Raw genomic sequence first — 26,206 nt, 5'->3', positions numbered from 1 at the left:
TTTTGCGAAACCCAGCTAATGTTTAAATCCAGAGAAATTAGCTATTTTAACCAGTGTAACATCCTCCTCATTGCGTCACCTGTCAGTGGCATCAGGTTCATGTTATCCTCAGTTGTAGCTTCTAGCACACAACTCTGTTGTAGTTTATAGCAAGCCACTCTGTTGTTGTTTCGCACAGTCATCATGGGCCACAATTATTTGTTATTGTTTGCAGCAGATTCTGTCGCCAAAGATATCTCCAAGAAACATAAACGTATGAGTTAATCAAATGACCCAAGGAGATTTTTGGACAAGAGGAGAAATAAAACGAGGATATATATACATATATATACATATTGGTGCATTCTGTGTGGGTAATGCTGTAACTATACATACTATTGCACTTGGTTCGTGCTTAGGTGATTAACACTTTAACAAGTCTGGTGAAGTCTATGAAAACTTTTTTATGCATTTTGGCTGTTAATTTACACGACAGCGGCATTTTGTGTGCCTGAAAACGCAAGCTTTTGAAAACAGTTTAAAAATGCAAGTTTCGGTCTCCATTTAATAGGGGTGTGACGAGATCTCGTGGCGCGAGATCTCGCGAGACTAAATGTGACGAGATTTCTCGTCAAGGCGAAAAGTAGTCTCGTGATGTTGTTGACATGTTAGGATGATTAGGAAAGAATATGCCACCGCTATGTTTACATTACGCCTCCACTGTCGTTTTGCTTTGTATGTACGTTGCCACCGCTCCAATACAGAGTTTTAGTAACGCGCGCGCGCGCGCGCATCAAACGCGATTTCAATACCCCACATTGAAAGCGGTCCCTGATGAATGTAAAAAGGCTGGGCAGTGTAGTTGTAACCATCTCTGCTCGTTCAAGAAAAATTTGGTCTTATTTGCCTTTGGTTCCATTTAGTTACCATAAAAATGAATAACAGTTTTCTCTTAATCTTATTAAGCACAAACTGTTTCATTTTTACATTAGTTAACCTGTGTGAACACAATGAATGACTATTTTTATTAACTAACATAAACAAAGATTAATAAATACTGTAGCAAAGATATTGCTCATTGTTAGTTGATGTTGGTTAAACATTAATGTTAATAAATGAGACCTTATTGTAAAGTGTTAACATTTTTATTTAACTGTTTTTTTTTATGATCAGTTTGTGGAAAGGAGTTCAGTTAGGAGGCAAAAGTTGTAGAAGCTCATAAATCATGTAGAGTGAATTGAAGAGACTGAAACATACAGAAGAGAGCCAGCAGTTGAGTTAGTGGCAAAACCTTTTACATTACTTGAGTATTGTTGTCTTTTACTGCATATGATAATTCATACCAAGAAAGTAGAACTGAAATGACATTCATTACGAGATGATTAGTTAAAACATTTCAAATACACCTGCAGAATATTTTTTCTAGTCATGTATTTCGCCATTGTGGATTTCATCTTGTCTCGTCTCATCTCGTGAACTGCAGTCTCGAGTCTCGTCTCGTCTCGTGAGATACCTGTCTCGTCTCCATTTAAACAATGTGATGACGTCATGTGCATGCACATTACATGTTCACTCTATAATGTTTCATCGCCATCTAATGGCCTGCCAGCAGAATACAGCGTTTTTAGTCATTTTCATGGATTCGTATGAATTGGGATCGTTTTGACAATGGTGTCGTCTGTACGCGGAAAACTCAAAGGAAAAGCTTCTCCGTTTTAACCATAACGTTGTCGTGTAAACGTACCTTCAATTCAATAAATAAAGTGACATATATGAGTAGTAATTAAGCATTAAACATTGTTACTTGCAGCTAATTCATTAGAATGAAATAAAATAATGTGATGAAACATAACGCGTGTATAAAATTTCATTACCTGATACATGAACATGATTTGTGAGTCCCGTCGGATTGATTTCCATTGGCAGTGGAAGTGAAGACAACTCCCATGATTCCACGCTCCTTCATAGCATCATCAAATTTGTTATTATGAATATGTAACCTCTAGTAGCAAAAATTACATACTGTGCCTTTAAATGTTATCTTTGGCAAATTTAAAAACGCACATCCATTTTTCATGCTGTACATTATACGTTTGTGATGCCTAAATTTTCTTGTTGCATATATGCTTAAAGGGGCTATGTAGAATTCAGAAACCCTTGTTATTAGTGACACCGCTGAATGTTATTCATGGCCCTGATACACTTTTTCGTTCTTCGCTTAGAAGTAAAAAGTTGGAAATACCTTTGCAGCAATACACTTTTAACAAACATCCCGAAGCCATCCACGCTGCTTAGAGCGATGTTAAGATGAAATATGTAAACGTGATGCATACTTTTCTCTCAATAACAAAATAAACAGACAACAAAAATGACAGTGGTGAGAAAGAGGCAGTTAAGAAAGCTTCTGATCATAGCGATGTAGATGAAGTCGCAACATCTCTGTGATTCAGTGGCATGTAGACAGATGAGGTCATTAAAATTACATGGTTATAGTTTGAATATAAAGTATATTTGAGACTATAGACTGTATAGATCTAGCAATGTGATACTTTAGTTTACTTTTCTTTGCATGACACATTGACATTAGAGTACAGAATTGCTCTTTGGGCATTATGCTACTGAACTTTGTAAGCATTTGTTTCATGTGTTATTGAGGTTTTCAGGAGCATGTTACAAGCTGTTCACACACTGGCGATACAAAAAGCGATTTAATGCATGGAAAATTCTTACATATAGCCTTTAAATGGTTGATTTTAGTTTTGTTTATTGTTTTATTTTTAATCTCTTTAACTTTAGGGGGATTATAGTTAGACCCCATAGAGGGACTGATATGCTCAATGAAGACCAGGAGTCAAAGTTGAAGTTTAATCAGTTGACCGAGAGTTTACTAAAGACAAAGTTCTCCACACTGCCAAAGGAAAATGAAAATAAGTTAGATAGATATACAGAATAGTAAGAAAATAGGTATAAATCAATTTATTTATTTATTATTATTAATTATTTTATTTGTTATTAATTCACTAATTCCTCTAGCTGTATCAGCCTCTATTTTAAAGGTGCTATCGAACGTTTTTTTACAAGATGTAATATAAGTCTAAGGTGTCCCCTGAATGTGTCTGTGAAGTTTCAGCTCAAAATACCCCATAGATTTTTTTTTATTAATTTTTTAACTGCTTATTTTGGGGCATAATTAGAAATGCGCCGATTCAGGCTGCGGCCCCTTTAATTGCTCGTGCTCTCCGCCCCCTCCCGAGCTCTCGACTCTATCAGTGCATAAACAAAGTTCACACAGCTAATATAACCCTCAAAATGGATCTTTACAAAGTGTTCGTCATGCATGCTGCATGCATACATCAGATTATGTGAGTATTGTATTTATTTGGATGTTTACATTTGATTCTGAATGAGTTTGAGGATATGCTCTGTGGCTAACGGCTAATGCTACACTGTTGGAGAGATTTATAAAGAATGAAGATGTGTTTATAAATTATACAGACTACAAGTGTTTAATAATGAAAATAACGACGGCTCTTGTCTCCGTGAATACAGTAAGAAACGATGGTAACTTTAACCACATTTAACAGTACATTAGCAACATGCTAACGAAATATTTAGAAAGACAGTTTACAAATATCACTAAAAATATCATGTTATCATGGATCATGTCAGTTATTATTGCTCCATCTGACATTTTTTGCTATTGTCCTTGCTTGCTTACCTAGTCTGATGATTCAGCTGTGCACATCCAGACGTTAATACTGGCTGCCCTTGTGTAATGCCTTGAACATGGGCTGGCATATGCAAAAGTTGGGTGCGTACATATTAATGATCCCAACTGTTACGTAACAGTCGGTGTTATGTTGAGATTCGCCTGTTCTTCGGAGGTCTTTTAAACAAATGAGATTTATATAAAAAGGAGGAAACAATGGAGTTTGAGACTCACTGTATGTCATTTCCATGTACTGAACTGTTGTTATTCAACTATGCCGAGGTAAATTCAATTTTTAATTCTAGGGCACCTTTAATAGTGTTTTTATAGTAACCTACTATAACTACTATAGCTACTACTGTAACCTACATGTACTTTTATAGTAACTTTTTGCATACTGTGTAGCAGGGAAGTATGCATGTTTGTTCATAGGGACTGTGCATCCATCCTTCCTAACAGACTTTAAAAACCCATTGATTACCCAAGTACAGCTTTCATCCAAAGCTTCTAATTTCCCTAATTTTTCTATGTTGTTCGTCTTCATCTGAAGGAGCATCTGTTCTTTGCATTTTTCTAGGAGACATCTGAAAAAACTGTGCACAGATGTCGTCAGGCAAATGATTTCCTTGCAGTATTTTATCAAGAATATAGCCAGCAGTTGTCAAAAGCAACTCTGGCATTAAAAGAGGGTGCTATATAGTGATGTAGTCTCAGCGGCCATGTGCAAGTAGCACTTACAGAGCTGGTAAATGGCCCTCGTGTGTGTCTCTCCCGCCCTAACATCCTCAGGGGACCGGCATGAAAAGATTGAAAGTTTGCGACAGATGTCAGAGAACGAGGAGTGAACTTGGATGCGTTCCTGCAAGAAGCTGAGGTTTTCAAGTCAAATGTTGCATATTTAATCCACCCTGACAGACTCCATGTGAGAATGTAGCCTGTCTTGCTGCTGAGAGAACTGCTCTTTTCTTTGTCGATTCCCATTTTCTCACTCTACAGTTGCTCTTGTTTATGTAGAATTATTTATTTAGAATTCACAATGGATCTATTTAATGCTTCTTTTTCGCTTTAAGTTGTTGGCTGAGTGAAACTGAGTTCTGGTGAATGCGCTCGGCTGTTAATATGAAACGCATATTTCTTACATTTTACAATTGCTTTAATGGCGCGCTCGGGGAGATGTAGTATTATGAGTCTTCCTGTATTGCTTTTATTTTGCGATCCTGTCAGAGCATTAATACAGAATATTAGATATGAGGTGAAATTTGTGATCTAGCTTTTGCCGCTATGAAAGTAGAGCACATTAGGGAAGCTATCCTGATGATAGGCATTGCCAATGTGCATTTTCAACCGTGAACAACCTGATGCTTGGGTGAAACTGTTGGAGGAATTATCTGACAGCAACAGCAGAATTATATATCATCTCTGGCCTCGGCTCATCCTGCCCACTGATATTCTGAAAATGCCATGGCCCTTTATGATTCAGCCACAGTGGAAAAAGAGCAGCAATAATGTTCAGGGCAGAGCAAATCCATCCACCCATGGGTTATTTATTATTAATGGCTTACATTTTGTAATGAAAGGGGAAATGTGACGGCTTGAAGTGTTTTAGAAGATCACGTTAAACATTTGGAATTGTGTTTTAGGAGTTGTTTAACGTGAATGCAGTTGTGTGATCGTGGTGGTAAACACCTATACCTTTACTTGAATCTTAGACAGATACGTTAGTAGTTAGTAGTGGTCAGTTGAAATGTTTGTTAGTGGCTGATATGAAAATCTAGAGAACAAATGGCCAGATTAAACATACTATATAGACATTTGGCCACATGCCTGTGGGCTCTACCAAGTGTAGGGGGACACCATGCATTTATAAAGGTTTTCATTAATGGGAGATGCTGCGCAATGGCAAAAAAAAATTGCACAGGCAGATTTCTCATATACTACTGAGATGTGTATATGTATATATTATATGGGGGTGTAATGGTACACAAAACTCACGGTTCAGTACGTACCTCAGTTTTGAAGTCACGGTTCAGTATGGGCTCGGTACAGCAGATGGGGAGAAAACTAAACATATAAGTGCTTTACTGAGCAAATTGTGAATCTGTCTTTAAACATATGCTATATACATAAATTATAACTAAAAGTGTCTTAAGGATAAAAAACAAATATGTGTCTGCTAATGCTATAAACTATGCAGGGAGCCCTTACTGGAACATAGTGTTGTCACGATACCAAAATTTTGACTTCGATACGATACCCAACTTAAATATCACGATACCGATACTTAAACGATATTATGGCAAAACCTAAAACAGCAGGAAAAGTAAATAAATAACACATATGACAGAACTTCTTTCTTCACCAGTGTGCAGGCTGGTACTTCTGGATTTGAGCTTCATTGCCATGAAGTTAGAGTTAGATTTAATATAATTTTTAATGTTTATTATTTTCATGCTCAATAAAATTGTAAATTATTTGCTGTTATGCTTTTTTTTTATATACATTTAGGTGTTTTTGACAGTAAGATTATTGTAAAAAATTATATTACTGTAAATAATTAGAGCAATGTTATTAAAGCATAAATTGGTTTAAAATAACTGTATATACCCTTCACATATTTATGAAATTTTAAATTAATTTTATTTTTGCAACCAGAATATCACTTATTAAACTTAGACTCAAAAATACACCTCTTTGCGGAGGTCTGCTTGCACGAGTAAAATAAATAAATAATACTCAATTAATATTTGAGAGCATATACATAACGCTGGTATCACATTCACTAACCTGTCGCTCTTTAAATTCTTTGTACAAATCAGGATGTTTGTCGACAAGATGCTTTTGACTCCCTTCGCTTGCGTTATTTTGTAACATCTTTTGCAGACGGGCTTTGTGGTGTCCGTGGGCTTGCCCTGACTGTCGGCAATGTAAGCAAAATAATGCCATATTTCGCTTAGTGCATCTGCTTTCTCAACAATTTGTGGACGGTCTGCAAGAGCACCTGTATTTGCAACCATACCTCTCGTTTCGCCACCATAAGGCCGTGTGTCCACCAGAGCGTTTTTTCCAGCTGCTAGCGTACTTTTTCAATTGTTTTCAATGGGAGCGCCGCGTTTTTTAAACGCCAGGAGCGTAACGAGGCGCTGAGCGTCTTTTTCACGCTCAAGCGCCGACAGCTCGGCGTTTTTTACCGGTCGCCTCGAGTTGAAGAATGCTCAACTTTGAGTAAAACGCTGCGCTCATCACTGTCACTTTTTAGCCAGCCGTCCAATCAGAGTGGAGGAGGGGCGGGACAAATACAACACCGACCAACTGTCACAACATTCTTGCTGTACAAAGACATCAACAAACAGAGAACGGAACAAAATGCATGAGAAATTAATATTGCTGGTCTCCGAAAATACATAGCAAAGTAATTTCACATTGTGTGAACATTTTAAGTCTGAAACAAATTACCTGCAAAATAGTTATAATAACAGTGCCGCAGAAATTAGCAACAAAGCGTCTCAACGGAAAAAAACGCTGCGCTAAGCGCTCTCAAGTCACAGTAGGCGTTTTAAGCAGAAGGATAAAACAACTAAAAGCCGTTGCGCATATGTGTCTGCTTTAGGAAATAATGCTATACCGATACTAATAAAATGAAGAACCGGACCGTTTTTAAAAGCAGGCGATACCTTTCTAGCCGATATATCTGCAACACTACTGGAACATTACTATAATAATAAAGTTTAACAGCAGAGCGCAAACTATTAGCCTAAAATCAGTTGTTATTTATTTTTAGATATAATAATCAACACTCAAATAACAAATTGTATGCAAATGTGTACATTAGGCAGTTTTTGCATTAACTTCTAAATCTAATTATAAATTTATGTTTTACTCCAATTCTTTGTTGACGTATAATCATTTTATACACAGTGGCTGTCATTTTCACGTCAGATTTATTTAAACATGTATTAAATAATCAAGACATCACTAATAAACTGCGTTTCCATAGCGGTCTAAAGTACCGTGAAGATAGTCCGGTGACGTAGGACTGCGCGCGACTTTCTAGTTCCCGCTGGATTTCGTCCTACGCATATAAGCTTAATAAAGCCTGATCCTAGGGCTGGACGATTATGACCTAAAATCAAAACTTTGATTAATTGAGCATTTTACCTCTATTAATGAACGATTATTTTATTTGTTTGGTTTTTTTTGTTTGGTTTTTTTTTGTCGTCATAGTTCACTTACAAGGTTTGTACTGTAAATATGCTTGACTATTAAAGGTGGAATATTTTTTTCCTAAAGAATGACGTGTTTTTGTAGGTAAAACCCGGAAGGGATTTAGCATTTTAGGACTTCCGGTTCCATCGACCTGAAGTCCATGGGTTTTTTAAATGGGTTTTTGCTAAATCTTTTGAAATAAGGTCTGTGGTTAACAAAGCCTCAATATTTTCACATTTTGATCTATGACATAAAACACACCAGTTATAATCCACTTGTGATTTTTTTTTTTAAACCTTTATTGTGTCTTAAAAACAGCGGTTGCTAACAAATTGCTAAAAGGGACTACTTCCTTTGGCTGGGACTTTAGACGTCATCATGACAAACAGGACATTTGGCAGCATTTCTCATGAAAAAGTGAATAAGTATTTATACATAGCACAGATCATAATCAGCGAGCATGTTTTTAGATAAAGTTGTTTTTTAAATAAAGTTTGAGGAAGCTTGGTGGTGGTGATGTTGATCCACGACCATGGTGTGCTGTAGTGTGTTTATAGCCTACCGTTACGTCAGTTAGAGGTTCTGAATTTTGGTTTTGTTTACTTTTCGATTAATCATCCAGCCATACCTGAACCTCATCGTCAGTCCATCGGCCGTATTTTTTTAAACTCAATTGTTGATTCGAATAGCAAACAACTGCACACACCGCACACACCGCAACAGACTTTTAAAAAAAACGATGGTTGAAATAAAATGCTGCGTGGACGGAGTCAACCAATCAGCATGTTCAGCGCGCAAGTCCCTCCCCCGAAAGTTCCGAAACTTTGAAAAAGTACTACCCCGTGAGCAGGTACTCTCAGAGGGGGATTTTTTTACCCGGAACTTCATTTAGACCCTGGTTCCTGCGATCGAAACACACCGAGTACCAACCCAAAGTTCCTAGTTCCTAGGTTAAGTTCCTGCAGTGGAAACATGGCTTAAGTTGACTGAGTGGATCTCTGAGCTCATGCAAGTGAGTGAGTGGAGGCGGGGCCAATTAGCATATTCATAGATCCACGTATACTAAATGAACCAAGGGTGTAGAGTTACATTCAAGCTATTTTAAGGCATGAAGATATATTTTTTTTTTCAAAGGAAAAAAGTCAATCAAGGATGAGTTTTAAGGGATAAAATTGACAACAGGGGGGACTCTAAAAAAAATACTTTTGAACGGTAATCTAAAGTATATGACAATAAATGAAAATAGCAATAATAATAATAATAATGATATAGCAATTGAAACCTAATGCTATATACAAGATAGATAGATGGAAAGAGTAGCATGTAACTAAATATTTTGTTATAAAAAAAAAGACCTAAAATGCTGCACAGGGACTTTTTAAGCTCTGTTAATTCATATTAAGCATCAAAAAAAAAAAAAAAAAAAAAAAAAATTGCTACATAAAATTGTTCTTTCCAATGGTCCATGAAAAGTAGAAAAGTTTAAGTGAGCATGTTGAATTATTCCCTGAACTCTGCAAGGCTGTGTGCACAAACAGTGTGACATTAAAAATAAAAAGACACATTTTATTTATACATTTTTTTTTTTTTTTTTTTTTTTTTCAGAAACAGAATTAATTAGATCCACAGAGCCACTCGTGCTGTTTAGGTCTAATGAGCTCACATAATCAGGTTACATTTACACATGACCTTTTGGTTCCCCTCATATTGCTCAATATTTCCTCATTTCAAAGTTATCTCTGAATTTTAATGTTGCCATGTCTAGATTTCTTTCCACTATTCTCTACGGCTATGTTTACCAGTCATCATCTTTTTACCAAGTGTTATATGTTAGTTGTCATCGCTGTCTACATTAATGAATTTAAAGATGTTTTCATCAGCCAGCAGATATTTCTAACACAGAGCCATTCATTTATGCATATTTAATTTATTAAATATGCCAAGAAATGAAACTTATTTTTGCCTATTACTTTTGGATTTTGGCACCATTTGTATGTGTATGAAATACTTACAACCTAATTCATAACGCTTGTATTTTTCTGCAGGCTTCTCAACAGGGTTTTTTTTTTTTTTAAACAGAGATCTACAGAGAACTGGACTCCATAAATAATTTAGTTACAAGCATACAGGGCCAGGGATAAAGAAGCAATATAGAATTCAAACCAACTATTGGCCCAGAGGTGTAAACATCAGCCTCATTAAAGAGTAATAGAAAAGAAGATTTCACAGGTTGCAAATGGACTTGTGAAGTAGTGAGAAGCAAATACCTTTTAACCTTCATATGAGTTAATCTGGAGTTTTAATGCACACATTCATGCCTCTGCTCTGATAATGTCAACTGAGGAGCGAATAAGTAAAAGGAGCAATTAGAAACTGTTCCAAGGACAGCTTAATGGCCAGAAACCTGCCGTATTCTCAGAAGCCGAAAGCTCACTCCCAATGATTTCACTGGCATGAAAAGTCATCTCTCCAACTGCCATTTTGACGCTCAATATCGATTTTGAGGCTCCTCTCAAAGCAACTCTCTTCTCGGGATCAATGGAAATGTAATTTAAGAGAAGCTACTCCTGCTCTAATGAAAAACTTTGCAAAATACATGTGGTCCAGACAGAAGTCCCACAGATTAAAGGCGAAAAGATTCTCTTCTAATCAGCCGGCTTTTAACTCCCTCTTCTAAATCTTAAAGGACTTAACACTTAACATTTACATTAGAAAGTCATGGGCTTTTAGACCATTGCCTGTGTGTTGCAGACAGTTTTGTCAACATGTTAAATGGATTGATGATGGAGACCTCATTGTTGTGGCCTGATGTTTTCTGTTTGATTTCATTCCAGTGCCCCTCATCACTGCAAAAGGAGATGATGTGGAAAGTCCTGAAAAGGTAAGGGTTAAAGCATGTTAACTGTTGTGTAACAGAATATGACAGCAGTTTGATTTTGATTTGTAGATCTGTAATATATCCTGTTCTTTTGTTTGTATGCTTCTAATGCTCAAGACCCATTACCCTTTGTACAAGTTTTGTTTCTTCAGCAATATAAATGCAAGCTTTAGCTATAACACTTTCTGCTGAAAGTGCACCAATTAAAACCAAGCATATGGTTATTATCCACAGCATTCCTTATGAACTTGATTTTTAGGTGGCAAGACAATATAAAAGTACTGTTTTCACATAAATAATTGCATTATGTGACAATGTATTGTGCATTAGGGCTGCATGATATTGGGGGAAAAAAACTGACAATGCAATATTGTGTTTTTCTGCAATATGAAGTTTCACCAGATGAATTGAATTACTCTATTTGAAAATAATTAATCCTAAAATTATTGAGGTGATTTTGTTAGGAAGTACATCTGAAAACCTTGGGTGGTCATACATAAAGAGTTTTAAAAAAAATCTGTTTCCACTTAAATTTTCAAAGGCCACGTTCACACTGGTTTTTGACCAATTCAGTGTGACTATAAAATAAGAATTTATTGTGATTATTACTGAATATATATTTAAAAAAAAAAGAAATATAAGTTTTTGACTGGAAGCAATAACAGTTCGTATATACGGGAAGAAGGAGGCGGGAACCGGCGAACATTCAACAAAACTTTAATATATAAATAAACAAAGAACAAAACGAAAGTAATGACACAAACATAATAAAACGTAAAATAAAGTCCAGGCCTGGTCCTCTCTCGTCCTTCACGGTCGTCGCTCCTCCTTTTATGCTCCCGGAGCTCCTCCGTAAGACTCAATTGCGCCTCTTGCCCGTTATCACTTGACCGGCCTCGCGCCGTTTATGGCTCTCGCCCGCCCTGGTCGCCACATACCCCCATCGCCCCTGCAGACCGGGGGGTACTCCCGAGACTGCGCTCTACTCCGCTCCCTTGGACCGCAACCCCACCTCGTCCCAGGAACACGGCAACCTTTCACAAGGCTCCAGTACCACCGCCTCGGGCAGCCTCTTGCGGTCTTCACTCCCGCGCTGCCCGAACTCCGCAGCACCGTCCTTCACGGTCGTCGCTCCTCCTTTTATGCTCCCGGAGCTCCTCCGTGAGAGACTCAAGTTCCCTCATGGCTCTCACCCGCCCTGGAAGCACATATATTTACGTTTGATATATTGTGCAGCCCTATTGTGCATGACTTTTAATTCCCTATGATGTTTTTACATATTTCAATTTTGATTATAAACATTGCATTTACATTATGCATTAGTTATGCAAAGTGACTTACATTGCATTCAAGTTATATATTTGATCAGTCAATGAATTTGGTGTTGCTACTTAAGCTCTTTGCTCTAACGGTCTGAAGCAAATTATGAAATATACCACCAAGATGTCAGTAAATTAAAATTCAGTTGTTATTAGGGGTGTAACAGCACACAAAAATTATGGTTTGGTACATACCTCAGTCTTTAAGTCGCGGTTCGCTATAGTGAAACAGTGGTTTGCTGAACAAATTGTGTCTCTGTCTTTAAAGGTCCCGTTTTTCGTGGTTTTTTGAAGCTTTGATTGTGTTTATAGTGTGCAATATAACATATGTTCATGTTTCGCGTGTAAAAAAAACACAGTATTTTTCACATAATTTACTTATCTGTATACCGCTGTTTCCAATGTCATAAAAACGGGCTGATGACTTCCTTGTTCTATGAAGTCCCTCCTTCAGAAATACGTAACGAGTTCTGATTGTGCCAGCGGTTCCTGTGTTGTGATTCGACAGCAGCTTAGCGCTCCTTGCCCGGAAAGGTCACGCCTCTTACCATAACGTGGAGATGCACGCGCTCAGTGTTATTGTAAACATGTCTTTAATTTTACCCTATCAATTTGAGCCGGAATCAGACCCGGTGATTGGACTGCGGGATGAAAATAACAGCGTTTCGACGACATGGCGACAAACACACTCTACAAACGCAACTCTTGTGTATTCCTGTGGGTGGAGGTTAGTCAAAAAACTGTTTTAGTGACGTCATTAAAGAAGGAAGTAGAGGGATGTAGTCCAAACTGGCCGTTCGATGTAGGCGACTTCTGTTAAATAAAATATCTCGCTTGGCATTGAACTTTGAGCTTTAAAATTTTACAGATTTTATTTATACTCTAACAACAACATTACACACTAACTAAAGTTTCAAACATGGGATCACGAAGAACGGGACCTTTAAATAAATTAAATTATAATTAAAAATTTCTTAAGGATAAAAAAATCTGTCTCTGCTAATGCTGTAAACTATATACAGGGAGCACTTTCTTGCATATTACTATAATATTAGGTTAATAACAGCAGAGCCCAAATTCTTAAAGTTGCTATTTATTTTTAGTTACAATCACATAACAGCAGAGCATTAACTTCTAAATCTGTTTCTACTCCAATTTGATGTTAAAATATATTCATTTACACAATGGCCATCATAACTTGTTTTCATGACAGGTTTATTTAAACATACATTAATATACATTAAATAATCAAGACAGGTAAAGTCAAATTTAATGAATATATAGGCTAATATAGTGCATATAAGTAGCAAAAGAGTTAATTTCTCTAGCGAACTAACAAGCTGGACGCTGAATGGCATTTCTGAGGTAAATGCTGCGTGACATTGTTTACAAGCTGTTTCACTGATGTCTTTCTGCACTGATTATGATTACACGACATACGTTTCAGTAAGTTGTACTGTATCTTTCAACATACTATAAGATGTTCATAAAAATATTAAAGAGGAAGAGATGATGCGCCTGTACAGTGATCTGTCACGCCACATCTAAGAGCGACAAAACCGCATATATTTCGTGATAAAATGGACAGAATTTGAGGGATGAGACTTAGTTTTTTTATAGAAAATAAACACTGAGCTTATTGTGATTATTGGTGGTTAATGGGCTATACAAGTCTGTATTCATTGCGTACCGAATCGACAGATCGGTACGAATATGTGTACCGTTACACCCCTAGTAGTTATGCATTGGTCAAATCACATTGTAATATCCATATTCTGGAGTTGAATGGGTTGCAAACTGCAGAAAGCAAAAAGTCAGCTCAACAGTTATCTGTCACAACATGCTGTTTATTATTGGTTATCCTTAGGGTTGCGCCTCTTGGCCACTAAGTTAATTTAATCTCTGCATTTTAATCAATACTTGTTTCTTATTTGGTAGTAGATCCATCTTCAACTTGTCAGGCTGTGTTGTTGTCTTGCAATAAGCATTATATTGACTTTGTATAACTCTAAGGGACTTTGACAGGGGCCTTCACAGCTAAAATGCTGGGCATGATCCCTGCCGCAAGTAACATTCTTCTCTTTTATTGCGTCAGCCATTTCTGCTTTCTGCTGATAGGTTTCACGGTTAATGCATTCGTTTTCTGGTGTAGCTTTTGTTGAGTTTTAAGCAGAAATGCCACTGACATTCTGGGTCAGGAGAGGGAACGAAGGACAGAGAGGAGGAGAAAGAGGAAGTGAGCACATTAGAGTTCGTGGATAAGATGAAATATGCTTGTGTTTAGACCTTGGCCAGGGTTCAGATGTGCTTGTACATCTTGGGTTTTTAGCAATTTTCCTTTCCTTTGTTGATATTTCCTGATATAACCTTCTTTTTTTTTTTTTTAAGAGATGCAATTACAAGTGAAATAGAACAGTTTGTTCGATGTTACCCTCACTATGGTTGAAGGTTCACATAGAAAACCACGTCATTATTTTTTATCAATACCACGGTGGACATTTTAATGAATAGATCCCTCTAGGTCCTTTCAGGCAGATGGAGAGAAGAAATAGACTTGAAATAGTTGAGAAGCCTCACTTGATTTGCACAGCAGTGGGATGACAGGATGGACAATTGTTCAGGCCCTCCTACTGTTAAATCAATGCTCTTCAAAGACAGCACATCCTTGTGCTCATGGGGTGAGAGGATTGACTGGTTGCAATCAAGGATCCAAATGAATGTTGCTGTCATTGAAGTTTCTCTTTCTCTGCCATTTCTTTTTGTGTGTTTAGGGCTGTCAGTCAACTATATCGAATTGAATATAATCGAAATAATTACATGATGTTATAATTTTATTTAATAAATCACAATTGAATGAGTATATCAATATTTGCTGAGAAATAATTTGATGACATTCAAAGCATTCAACAGACATTAAAAAGAGTTTTAGATGTTAGTATATTGTGTTTTATTTGCTTATAATTGACCATAGGCCTATCATGGGTGTTAGATGAGCTTTGTTCTGTAGCATCTTGCACCAAAATGCTGAATATTTAACTTTTTTTTTTTTTGGCTATGTGTCAAGTTAAAAACTATACTGTTGATTCTTTTGTAACAGCTGTTTTTGAACATGAGCATGTTATGTTTGTAACCGGCTCTGTAATCTCATTTTGTGCTGAATGTTCTCAGTCAGAAGATATGATTAAATACATAAGTTCATTTTAACACATATAATAAAATATATAATTAAAATAGAATTTATTGTACTAAATTAAAGGGATAGTTCACCCAAAAATGAAAATTGTGTCATTAATTACTCACCCTCATGTCGTTCTACACCCGTAAAACCTTCGTTCATCTTCAGAACACAAATTAAGATATTTTTTGAAAAACTCCAATGGCTCAGTGAGGCCTGCATTGAGAGCAAGTTAATTTAGACTTTCAAACACCCAGAAATGTACTAAAGCAGTGGTTCTCAAACTTTTTTCCCAGTGGGCCGCACAATGGTCCAAGTGCAAGTCTCACGGGCCGCATATAATTTACATATGACGTCACCAATGCAAACCAATCAGATTTAATGTTATGGTATTAGCAGATAATACTATTATTATACGTAGATGTTGCACACAATAAATAACAAATAGAAACTAACTTACTGACATTAGCTTTACAATAATTATCAGTAATGCTCAATGAACACACAAACTGTATATACAATCACTTTAAGTTGCTATTTAATTCTGTATGACTGTATGACTCTCTTCAACAGCATCGCAATAGTCACCAAACAATCACATAAACGCCTTAATAAGCAAATGTTACTCAGCTCTTTTTACAAACAACACTGAGCTCACTGTAGGCTAATTATCTCTAATGATATCAAGCTTTCTGTCATGTCGCAATCCCTCGCGCAGCATCGGATCCGCGCGCGCACGCAGAGTTGGGCTCATTCCAGCCGCGGGTGCACTGATGCGGTTATTTTTACTGATTTAAAATAGACCAAACAAACACATCGAATTCACAGTTCAGTCTTTTGAAATTGTAGGTTTTGCTTGTCAAGTACTTTACTACAGAGCAAACAGGAAGGCTGCCCATCTCGCTCATTAACAACTGATTCTTCCATTCTTCTTACCTTTACTGCTGATGCTGCGACTCTTCTTGTTTGCATGTGTTCCTTCATTTTATGTTTCACTTTTTTTTTTTTTCCTTTTAATAACAAATTTGACCATTTTGAGGCTTAAATTTACAAAATTAAAGGGATAGTTCACCCAAAAATGAAAATTTGATGTTTATCTGCTTACCCCCCAGCGCATCCAAGATGTAGGTGACTTTGTTTCTTCAGCAGAACACAAATGATGATTTTTAACTCCAACCGTTGCCGTCTGTCAGTCAAATAATGCTAGTGGATGGGAACTTCTACTATAAGAGTAAATAAAACTTGCATAGACAAGTCCAAATTAAACCCTGCGGCTTGTGACGACACATTGATGTCCTAAGACACGAAACGATCGGTTTGTGCGAGAAACCGAACAGTATTTATATCATTTTTTACCTCTAATACAGCACTATGTCCAACTGCATTCATCACTCGATTCGTTTGGTCTGATCGCGCTCTGACAGTGGCAGTGATGTCTCGCGCATATACTTCAATGAGAGCGAGACATCACTGCCGCTGTAAGAGCGCGATCAGACCTTACTAACGAGTGCTGCACGCGGTTGGACATAGTGGTGTATTAGAGTTAAAAAATGATATAAATACTGTTCGGTTTCTCGCACAAACCAATCGTTTCGTGTCTTAGGACATCAATGTGTCGTCACGAGCCGCAGGGTTTAATTTGGACTTGTCTATGCAAGTTTTATTTACTCTTATAGTAGAAGTTCCCATCCACTAGCATTATTTGACTGACAGACGGCAACGGTTGGAGTTAAAAATCATCATTTGTGTTCTGCTGAAGAAACAAAGTCACCTACATCTTGGATGCGCTGGGGGTAAGCAGATAAACATCAAATTTTCATTTTTGGGTGAACTATCCCTTTAATGGCTACTGTTTGAATTCTTCCTAAGCGCGCACTTGTGTTTGTTTCATTAACTGAGTAATTGCGTCATTAGCCTACATTGCCTGATGTCTGAAAATAATAAATACTCACCAAAATTATTTTATATGACAAATAAAGCATTATAGCTCATTTATATTTATTTAATTCACTTTAATTTAAATTTTAAAACAAAAATAAATTGTATGCTATTATTATTATTTTATTTTTTTTAAATGTGGTCGGCATATCGCTCCGCATTTACATTTGTGACGGGCCGCAGGTTGAGAACCACTGCTCCACACCCATTCAAACGCTTACTGCAGTGAAGTGTCATGTCGCGCGTCTCACTGGATGTCATGGCAACTGAATCACGGAGGAAAACTATCTCGCCTTCGCTTTAATTTCGGACCATCTCCAAAAAGACATAAAACACTAAACAAATGATTTTGACATGCGTTTATCAAAGTAGGAAATCCAGACTTTTAATCCCTTACACACAATTACTGCTGTTGAAATACGAAATGGAGGCGGGTCCGGATTGAATTCCCTCCGGGTCCGGATCCGGACCGGAGTCCGGACTTTGAGAAGTGCTGTACTAAAGACATATTTAAAACAGTTCATGTGACTACAGTGGTTCAACCTTAATGTTATGAAGCGACGAGAATACTTTTTGTGCTCCAAAAAAAACAAAATAACAACTTTATTCAACAATATCTAATGATGGGCGATTTCAAAACAATGCTTCCTGAAGCTTTGAAGCTTTATAAATCTTTTGTTTCGAATCAGTGGTTCGGAGCGTGTATCAAACGATCTCAAACTGCCAAAGTCACATAATTTCAGTGGCTTCGTTATGTCATAAGTTTTTCGAAATTTCAATGATTCATGTGACTTTGGCAATTTGATACACGCTCCGAACCACTGATTCGGAAAAAAAATTTGTAAAGCTTCAAAGCTTCATGAAGCAGTGTTTTTTGAAATCGCCCATCACTAGATATTGTTGAATAAAGTCGCTATTTTGTTTTTTATTCACAAAAAGTATTCTTGTCACTTCATAACATTAAGGTTGAACCACTGTTGTCACATGAACTGTTTTAAATATACAATTTTATAACATTAACAATTTGAGAAAGTAAAAAAAAAAAAAAAAAAAACAGTTCTTGTTGTATTATTGCATTCTTCAGAATGACGTCTTTTGTGTTCTGCAAATTAAAGAAGATTATTTTTTTGGTAAACTATACAATAAAGACCCATAAGTCTTGGGAGACCTTAAAGACTTAAATTCACTTTAAATACAGAGAATTCCAGATAGGCCGCCAGATAGGCACACCATGTTTGTGCAGGAGAGTTGTTGCATGCAAATTTTGTTGTTGGGCTGTACACTTATCCTTGCTCTTGGATACAGGTCAGGGATTACAGTTTGGCTTGAAATATGGAGAAGAATCCACAACCTGCAAGTCATGTGATTTACAACACATCCAACACCTCATAAAAGATATAAGCTAGCTGCAGTTTTCATCTTCAGCTTTTCAATCTTGCATGACCTTTGCTGTCAACCTTTTTCTCAATAACCGGCCACATTGGTCATGCAGCTCGAGGAGAGGCGCTGGACTCGGAATCTCAATGGCTCGGGGAACAGAGGGCAAATGAGACTCAACGGGTCACGGTGTGTGCTGGAATACTCTTCCATATATCATGAAAACTGAGAGAGCAAACCAACCTTGGCCTGTGTATAGAAAAAATGAAAGGCGGGTACAATCAAGGATGTTTCCGAAGATTTCCTTGATTGAATTGCTCTTGGAAGGCGAGCACACACATTAAACCCAACTCCAATTAAGTTCGGCCCTGTAATTTCAAGCAGCCTTGCCCATGTGAAACGACTGGTGATTCTTTTTTACCTCTTCAAACAGGTTCAGTCCTGTCAGTGCTAGTTTTGCTGAAGGATATTGAGAGCCACCTGGCAAATGTCACTCAAGCTACTTGCTGCTGCTTGCAATCTCGGCATGCTTGGACTGGCAGTTCTAGGCTTCGCCATCTGTGCCGAACTGTCCTTTCTGATGATCTCACAAAATCCTGCAGAAGAGAGTTTTTGATGTACTTGGTAGCATTAGGAATGGTGAAGGAACAGCACTTTTCTGGGCTTACATGGTTTCCTGCAGGAGGATGAGAAACGGCTATCATGAGGGATTATCATTAGACTCGTTCCTCAGATCAGGGGCAAACTGACTCCTCCAATGAGCTTTGCGACAACAATTCCTTAAACCACAGGATATATATGGGACAGGATGGGAAGTTAATTCTCTCTCTGCGACTGGCCATTGAATAGTAATTGGTTCTTTGACAGTTGTACTAGTGGCAAAAGGGGCTCTGGCAGCCCTGAGATACCACAGTGTGTAGAATTTATTATATTCTCGTATGACCTTGTGAAGCAAGAAAAAAGATTTTATGAGTCCCACATGTGTCTTGTGCTTTTTATTTGATATTCTTAGCACTGCCCACATGCAGCCATTCTCTTATGGGTGCATTGTTTTTGTCTCTGTTATCCCCTGTGTACACATGTTGGTGGGTTGAGTTCTTCTTGGATTGTCCTTCATTCTTTTTCATTTTTGTCTGTTGACGATAATTTCGCAGCCTTTTGTGTTTGGAGGTGTGCTCCAAAGAACAAACCTTCCTTAAGCCCTGGGTATACTTAGTTTTTTACTCTTACGCTAGTGTATGCGCACAGTTGAACGCACAGCTTTGGAAAGTATACTTCATTTGAACGCATATACAGGTGTTGCACAGTTTTGTGCAACCTCTCGCCACGAGTTACAACCCATGTAAATATATTTGTATTATTTCATGCTAGAGTTGTACAAATGAGGGTACTTTCTCTAATGCTGGATTCACACTATAAGATTTTTAAACTCTTAAAAGATTTTCAAAATGTGAGAGACCACAAACATGAGGACAAAATCCTATATTTAACTGTTTTGCTCCTCTAGTGTGTGCTATGCCATGATGTGACAAAGACAGCACACCACACGCAAGCAGATTTTCAACCAGAGTCCCGTCTATGAACAAGGGAAATCTTGCAAAATCTCTCGAGACTTCAGAATAAACATGACGGGCGATAGGCAGGAAGAAATTGCTGCTTGATGGTGTTTGGAATAATTCTGACAGAAGATTCACGTAAAAAAAGAAAAGAGTTTGGGTGAAGTCATTGAGACGGCGGTACATTGGTCTTTACTTTGTGCTTAACCTGACTGTGTTTGTTATACTTCCGTCCTCTGTCAGCTCGCTCTCTGATTGGATATTGTTTCGTTTCACATGATAATCTCTAGAGCGTGTGCACGTTTGTCCTCGGGGTTCCCCCCCTCATATCAGGATTTCTGATTGTAAATATTCAACATGTTGATTCTCGATCGGGGCGGCTCCGACGTTCTTCTGAACAGATTCAGTCATCCTTAACACACCTTACACCACAGGAAAACCTGATAAGATAATCTGTAGCACCATCAAGATAATAGGGACATTACCTAGGATTGTCAGAAGGGGAGAAATCAGCCCAAAATCAGCCTGATTATCTTGTGTGTGCCCAGCATAACCTCTTCGCACAATCTCTCGTCTAAGTAGGCCTCCATTGTCACTGTAGCTTGCATGCGTTCCGTTTTTTTCCGTTTATGCAGTTTTTCTTTGACTACCTTGTGAATCGACACCCCCCGTGCACGGTTGTCACCTTGTGGATAAACTAATTACTGCAAAAAAAATTAAATGCGCATGTGTGACCTGCGTGTGTACAAGTATGCACGGTTACAACAATCCGGCAGTGCACATGCAGTATGAGCATACTCTTCTGATGACGAAGTTCACGTCACGCACTCTATGCTGACTCTCACATATGCGTAAAAAGTGTACTATACTTTGGGCTTTAGGGTTCTTTTTAGGGACATCCTTATTGGTAAAAAAAAATAAAAAAAAAATGTGTTGTTGTTTTTTAATTAAAAAAATAATTTAATTATTGAAATGCAATGTTATTCAGGAATTTGTAGTTTTTAGAATGGTTGGGTTTTATTGGGGAGGGAATTGTTATTGTAGTATGTACATACTAATAGAGTAGATTAGTATATAAATATAATAGATTTTCAGTTTTAATTTTAATTTTAGTTGTTTTAGTACTTATGTGCTTTTGTCATTTTTACATTTTATATTAGCTTTAATTTAACTTTAAATTTCAGGGTTTTTTTACTTGTTCATCTAATATTATATTACTTCAGCTTCATTTCAGTTAACAAAAAATATTTTTAACATTTTATATTTAAAGATTTTATAACTATTTAATGAGCCACCCATGCTTGCCATTATTTAAATAGTATTTCCATTTAGTCCCCTAGAGTTGCCTATATAGCAACTCAAATAATAATCAGAGGTTATGGAATGAAGTAATGCCGGCTCATGCTTGCTAGCACCTCAATAGCATTGTCTGGCCCCCTATAGTTAATAATTTAACTATACAACAACTTGAATAAAGCTGAGACAATAACCCGAGGTTATTGCTAGTACCTGCTCCATGCTTGCTATTAGTTTAATAGTATTTTTGTAATAGTGATATAGTGAATGCAATAGTGAATGCAACTGCTTAACAACTTAACTAAAGTCAAGCAGTTAGTCAGAAATCTACAATCCTACCTGATGTGATCCATGCTTCATCTAATCTGAGGTCTAGTATGTACTTAACCATGGACGCAGATTTGCGGAGACATAGACAACGTAATCTACTGGAGTCAATAATTTCAGTGTAGGTCAGAATAAAATCAAATGTAACAATTTATTATTAGTTAGGGAAATGTATAATGCCAATTACAAAATAAATTTGAAGGCAGTCAATACAAAACATAAAATGCTCAGAAATAAAGAGTAAACGATGCTTTCCTGACATCTGAAAGCTACATAATGCTGAGTGTAAGACACTAAGCATTACGGGCTGATCTGGTTACAGAATCGCCTTGAGCCTTTTTGCAACATTTTTTAAATACCCAGACCAAGACAAAACATCCTTCAAATAGAGGCATGAACTATCAGTTGGAATTTTTATCAGTTGGGTAGTTTTTACCTTTTTGTCTTTAATATGCATTAAAGACCCTGCATGAGAACAGTAAGCAAAATATCTCTGAACTCTCTAACTTGTAGTCCATTTCTCTGGACATGAGACCATTGTACCAGTCGCATTTCAAATGATACCGAACATGAATGTTAATTCACTTGAATTGACATAGAACATTATATTTTTAATGTAATAATACTGAGTGAAGGGAAGAGAAGTGGGACAAATGTGAAGAAAGGACAGGAGGGAAAGAAGCTTTCCCGCATCTTCACTCTGTGGGGTGTAGAGAATTTCCCAGTATGTGTCTGTATTGTCTGTATCTCAGGAGATCAAAGTATCTGAGGTTCTTCTAGCTTACAACACTGGGAAGGAACAGCACTTTTCATAACTAATTATAACTGAAGCCTATCCCCAAAAGAAGACATCTTTAAATTTGAAATTGGCTGATAATAAATTAAATGCATTTATAAATAATTATTAGACAATTAAAAGTCCCCATTTAGATATGTGAGTGTAAAAAAATAGAGAGATTGCTGGTAGATGATAAAGTGGGAATGTGAACGTTATAATTTTCCAGCCCTGAAGTAGACTTGGAATAGAATACCTCACAAAAACACACTCTCTGCAAACTGCTGTTTTGGGGTTTTAGAGACAGAAGTGGAAGAGCATGACTGTAGTGTAATTTTAATGTGTTCAAGGTCAGGGTTGTGTAGAATCCACAAGTAGCATGATACAACCTCCTCCTATACTCGATTGTATTTAAACTGTCATCAAGACGACAACTGTTGCAATGGCCCATTTTCTCCTGTTTAGTCTGCTTCAGAAAGTATATGACGAGGAGAAACCCTTGAGCTTGATGATAAACCACAGAGCCTAATTAAGTCAGTGCCTTCTACCCACCCCTGGCACTGATTTAAATCAGTTCTGATGTGGTCCTTTCTGCCCATGCATAAATTTTCCTCTCATTGAAATCAGATCAAAAATCTGACTAACCGTGCAGACGTTTTGCCTGGGATCCTGTTATCCACTTTCTTCAAACAGATTAGTCCCCTGTTGGTTATATGATGAAAATGGAAAGCATGCGTGTAAATCAGAACTTTCTGTGTGGATATAGGAGCTGTGTGGCACAATATATGGTGATCTATGACTGTGGTGGGGAGCAGAAGATGTGCACAGTTTGATCAGAGGTGACATGCCTCATGACATACTTTCATTTTAAATGAATATACAAAAAGAGGAAATTGGGATGGGTTATTTTTTTTAGTGGTGGTTCTCTACGGGGGTTGAATATAGACACACAACCTCTCATAAAGGCTTTTAGCATGCTTACAGTCAGTTAACCCTCTCAAAGGAGTCGCATGACTAAATTCATACCCATTAAACCACCACCTCTACAGCCATCAAAGCAGCACTTTAGTTTTTTTTGGTACAAATTCACCAACCAACAGTACATTTCAAGACAATACTGTCGGATTTCAAGTCGCCTGGTGTGAACAGAGTTCTTATTATTATGCATGGTCTCTAGGTCTTTTTTTTTTTTTTTTTTTTTTTTTTTGAGGACTTATAATTAATAAAAGCCTATAATGAATAAGCCAGCCTAATTATATGGGGCTTTCTGATGAACTAGTCATTCAGACAGCCCACTGACTAGTTGATTTTAAAAATATGTAATTTTGTGAGAAAGAAAGCAATTTTTCTGGCCAGAACCCACTTATTTAATATAGGTCATGAACTGCATTTTTTATTTTATAATGTTCTCTGAGGTCCACTTATAATGTTATCAAGATTTTTACATCAAAAACCATCCTAATTTAGATGTAATAGCCTATTTTCTATCCTCTTTTTGACTTCTCTCTTTGAAACACTGTTCTGATAGGCGTGCCACATTCAAGACTTGGAAGTAAACGGCCACTGCTATGATTGGCCAACAGTTTTGCATATTAAAATAATTTTTAATGGCCCGCCATTATATCTTGAAAACTTACATAGTTGAAACATTTGACAATGTGAAACATTTATGCTTATTACATATGCTTTATAAGTCTTGGTTGTGGCAACTAAAGTTAAAGTACTGGAAGTTACCACAGTTATAAATGACAAAGCAGGGCTCCAGACTAACATTTCCACTGGTTGCACTGGTGCTACCTACTTTCTCAGTTGGTTGCTCCAGCACATGATTTGGTCGCACCTTTTTCTTGTTCTTTTTTTTGCTACAACATGGGATTAATCCATGCATGCTGATGAATATAGTTGTCTTAATCTGCATACCCTAGATTTGCACAGCAGGTGGTGCTTATGGAAGAGCAGTGATACAGCGTTTCCTTGGTTACCGCTGTAAACAAAGCAGCACTGCGCTTATAAATAGCTACTTTATTCGGAGGTAAGACGAAAATAAAATGCCACTGCCATCAAAACTTTCAGAGTTCTTTTCAGAGTTCATATAACCCCTCACCCCAAATTCAATATCTATATTTTCTTCCTAAATTTCGATCATCGTGAACAGTGAGCTGCTCTGCCTGCTACAGAATTTTCTTCTTCTTTTTGCGTCCGTCTTCAGCATCTCTGGCCTCTTGTTAACGGCCATTTACAGACTCAGTCATGATGTGTGCTATTAACCTTCATCACTGACCCAGTAGCTCCTGAAAATAACAGAAAAATAAATACAAAAAAAATACAGTACAGACACTAGAGGAATGTAATGTATTTTTGTACTCATATTTCTGTTATTTTCAGGAGCTACTGGAACAGTGATAAAGATCTACCAATCAATTGCAATCGACGGGTTGGCGAGTCGACCGGTCAAAAATTGTCTGAATATAAACACTTATTATAGGCGTACCATAGTGATTCAGGATAAGACAAAAACGTGGTTTGGAAAATGGATTCATGATGTACTCGTTCATTATATAAATTTTGTTCATTTTGAACACAAAAAAGTTACGGACTGCAGCAGCTGCTGATACAATGCCATTCTGTTGCGCACGCACGAATTTAACTGAGTGCATGACCGTGCATTCGCACAAATGCTACCACATCAAATTTTCATTCTCAAAAAATGGTCGCATATGTTTTAGTTGCAGTCTGGAAACCTGCAAAGGATAACTTACAGTGTTTAGTGTAAATTTAATTATGAATGAACGTGCCATTGTTTGTCGCATTGTCATTCTTATAGTATATTCATAGTTCATCCTTTTTGATAAAGTGAAAAACTTATACAGTCATTTGCAGTGTCGTGTTTTAAATAAAATGAAACGTGTTGTAATGTCTTACTGATGACAAAGATGTTGCTCACTGAAGCTTTTATTCAGGATTACAATGAATGGTTTAGATCAAAACAATAACAAAAGCAGCATTCTCTACGTGCTTTCTTCCATCACAACTATTCACAGTTTGACAATGATTCTACAGTATAAATACCCAGTAAATATCAAATGATCTGTATCAGACAAACCAATAGTGACACATGGTATTGTACTCACAATTGTGTGTTGCAACATTGCTGTCATATCCAATATAGTCGCCACTGCATCATCTTTTATTTTCGGTTAGGGTTAGGGTTAGCTGAAAAGCTTGCGTCGAACTTTGTCTTGTTTAAAAACAAATGCGCTGAATGAAGCGAACAAACAAACATTTTCTTACTGACATAATCTTACTGGAACTTTCGTTAAAAATAAATTTCATCCAAAGTTTCTTAAAGAGAGAATCATTATGGCAATGCAAAAACTCCACAACTTTTCCACAACTTGACACTGCAAAAGTCTTGTGATCCTCAAAGGCATCTCTATAATTTTGTTTAGTCATAATTTAACTTCTTAAATCTAAAATCTTTTAGTCTGTGCTGTTTTCTGTTGATGCATGAACAAAACTTTGATACTTTTAACATGAAGCAAAATCTCACCTTTAAAATTCTGTCAATTTTCAATTATGAAATTCAGACAATAATATGTCATTTTGGCACTATTTAATATGACATAGCAGATAAATGTAGCCGCCTCAGTTTAAGCTGCAGCGCTGACCTCTCT

General features: G+C 37.0%; 1 protein-coding gene across 2 annotated transcripts in view; it reads left to right on the top strand.

The window, feature by feature from the left end:
• Nucleotides 1-26,206, top strand: part of b3glcta (beta 3-glucosyltransferase a) — a 112,989-nt gene that overhangs the window by 17,826 nt on the left and 68,957 nt on the right. The window contains exons 1-2 of one of the 2 annotated variants that reach the window (XM_048161838.1): nucleotides 8,885-8,903; nucleotides 10,726-10,772. In XM_048161838.1, the coding sequence (XP_048017795.1) occupies nucleotide 8,903; nucleotides 10,726-10,772 (48 nt within the window). In that variant the 5' untranslated portion in view covers nucleotides 8,885-8,902. Of the gene's footprint in view, nucleotides 1-8,884; nucleotides 8,904-10,725; nucleotides 10,773-26,206 lie in introns of those variants that run through there. The other variant, XM_048161837.1, reaches the window with a different exon arrangement.

Source organism: Megalobrama amblycephala, linkage group LG16 (genome assembly GCF_018812025.1).
Source record: "Megalobrama amblycephala isolate DHTTF-2021 linkage group LG16, ASM1881202v1, whole genome shotgun sequence".
NCBI lineage: Eukaryota > Metazoa > Chordata > Actinopteri > Cypriniformes > Xenocyprididae > Megalobrama > Megalobrama amblycephala.
The sequence above is the reverse complement of the archived record's forward strand: the minus strand, read 5'-3'. Positions and strand labels throughout refer to the sequence as shown.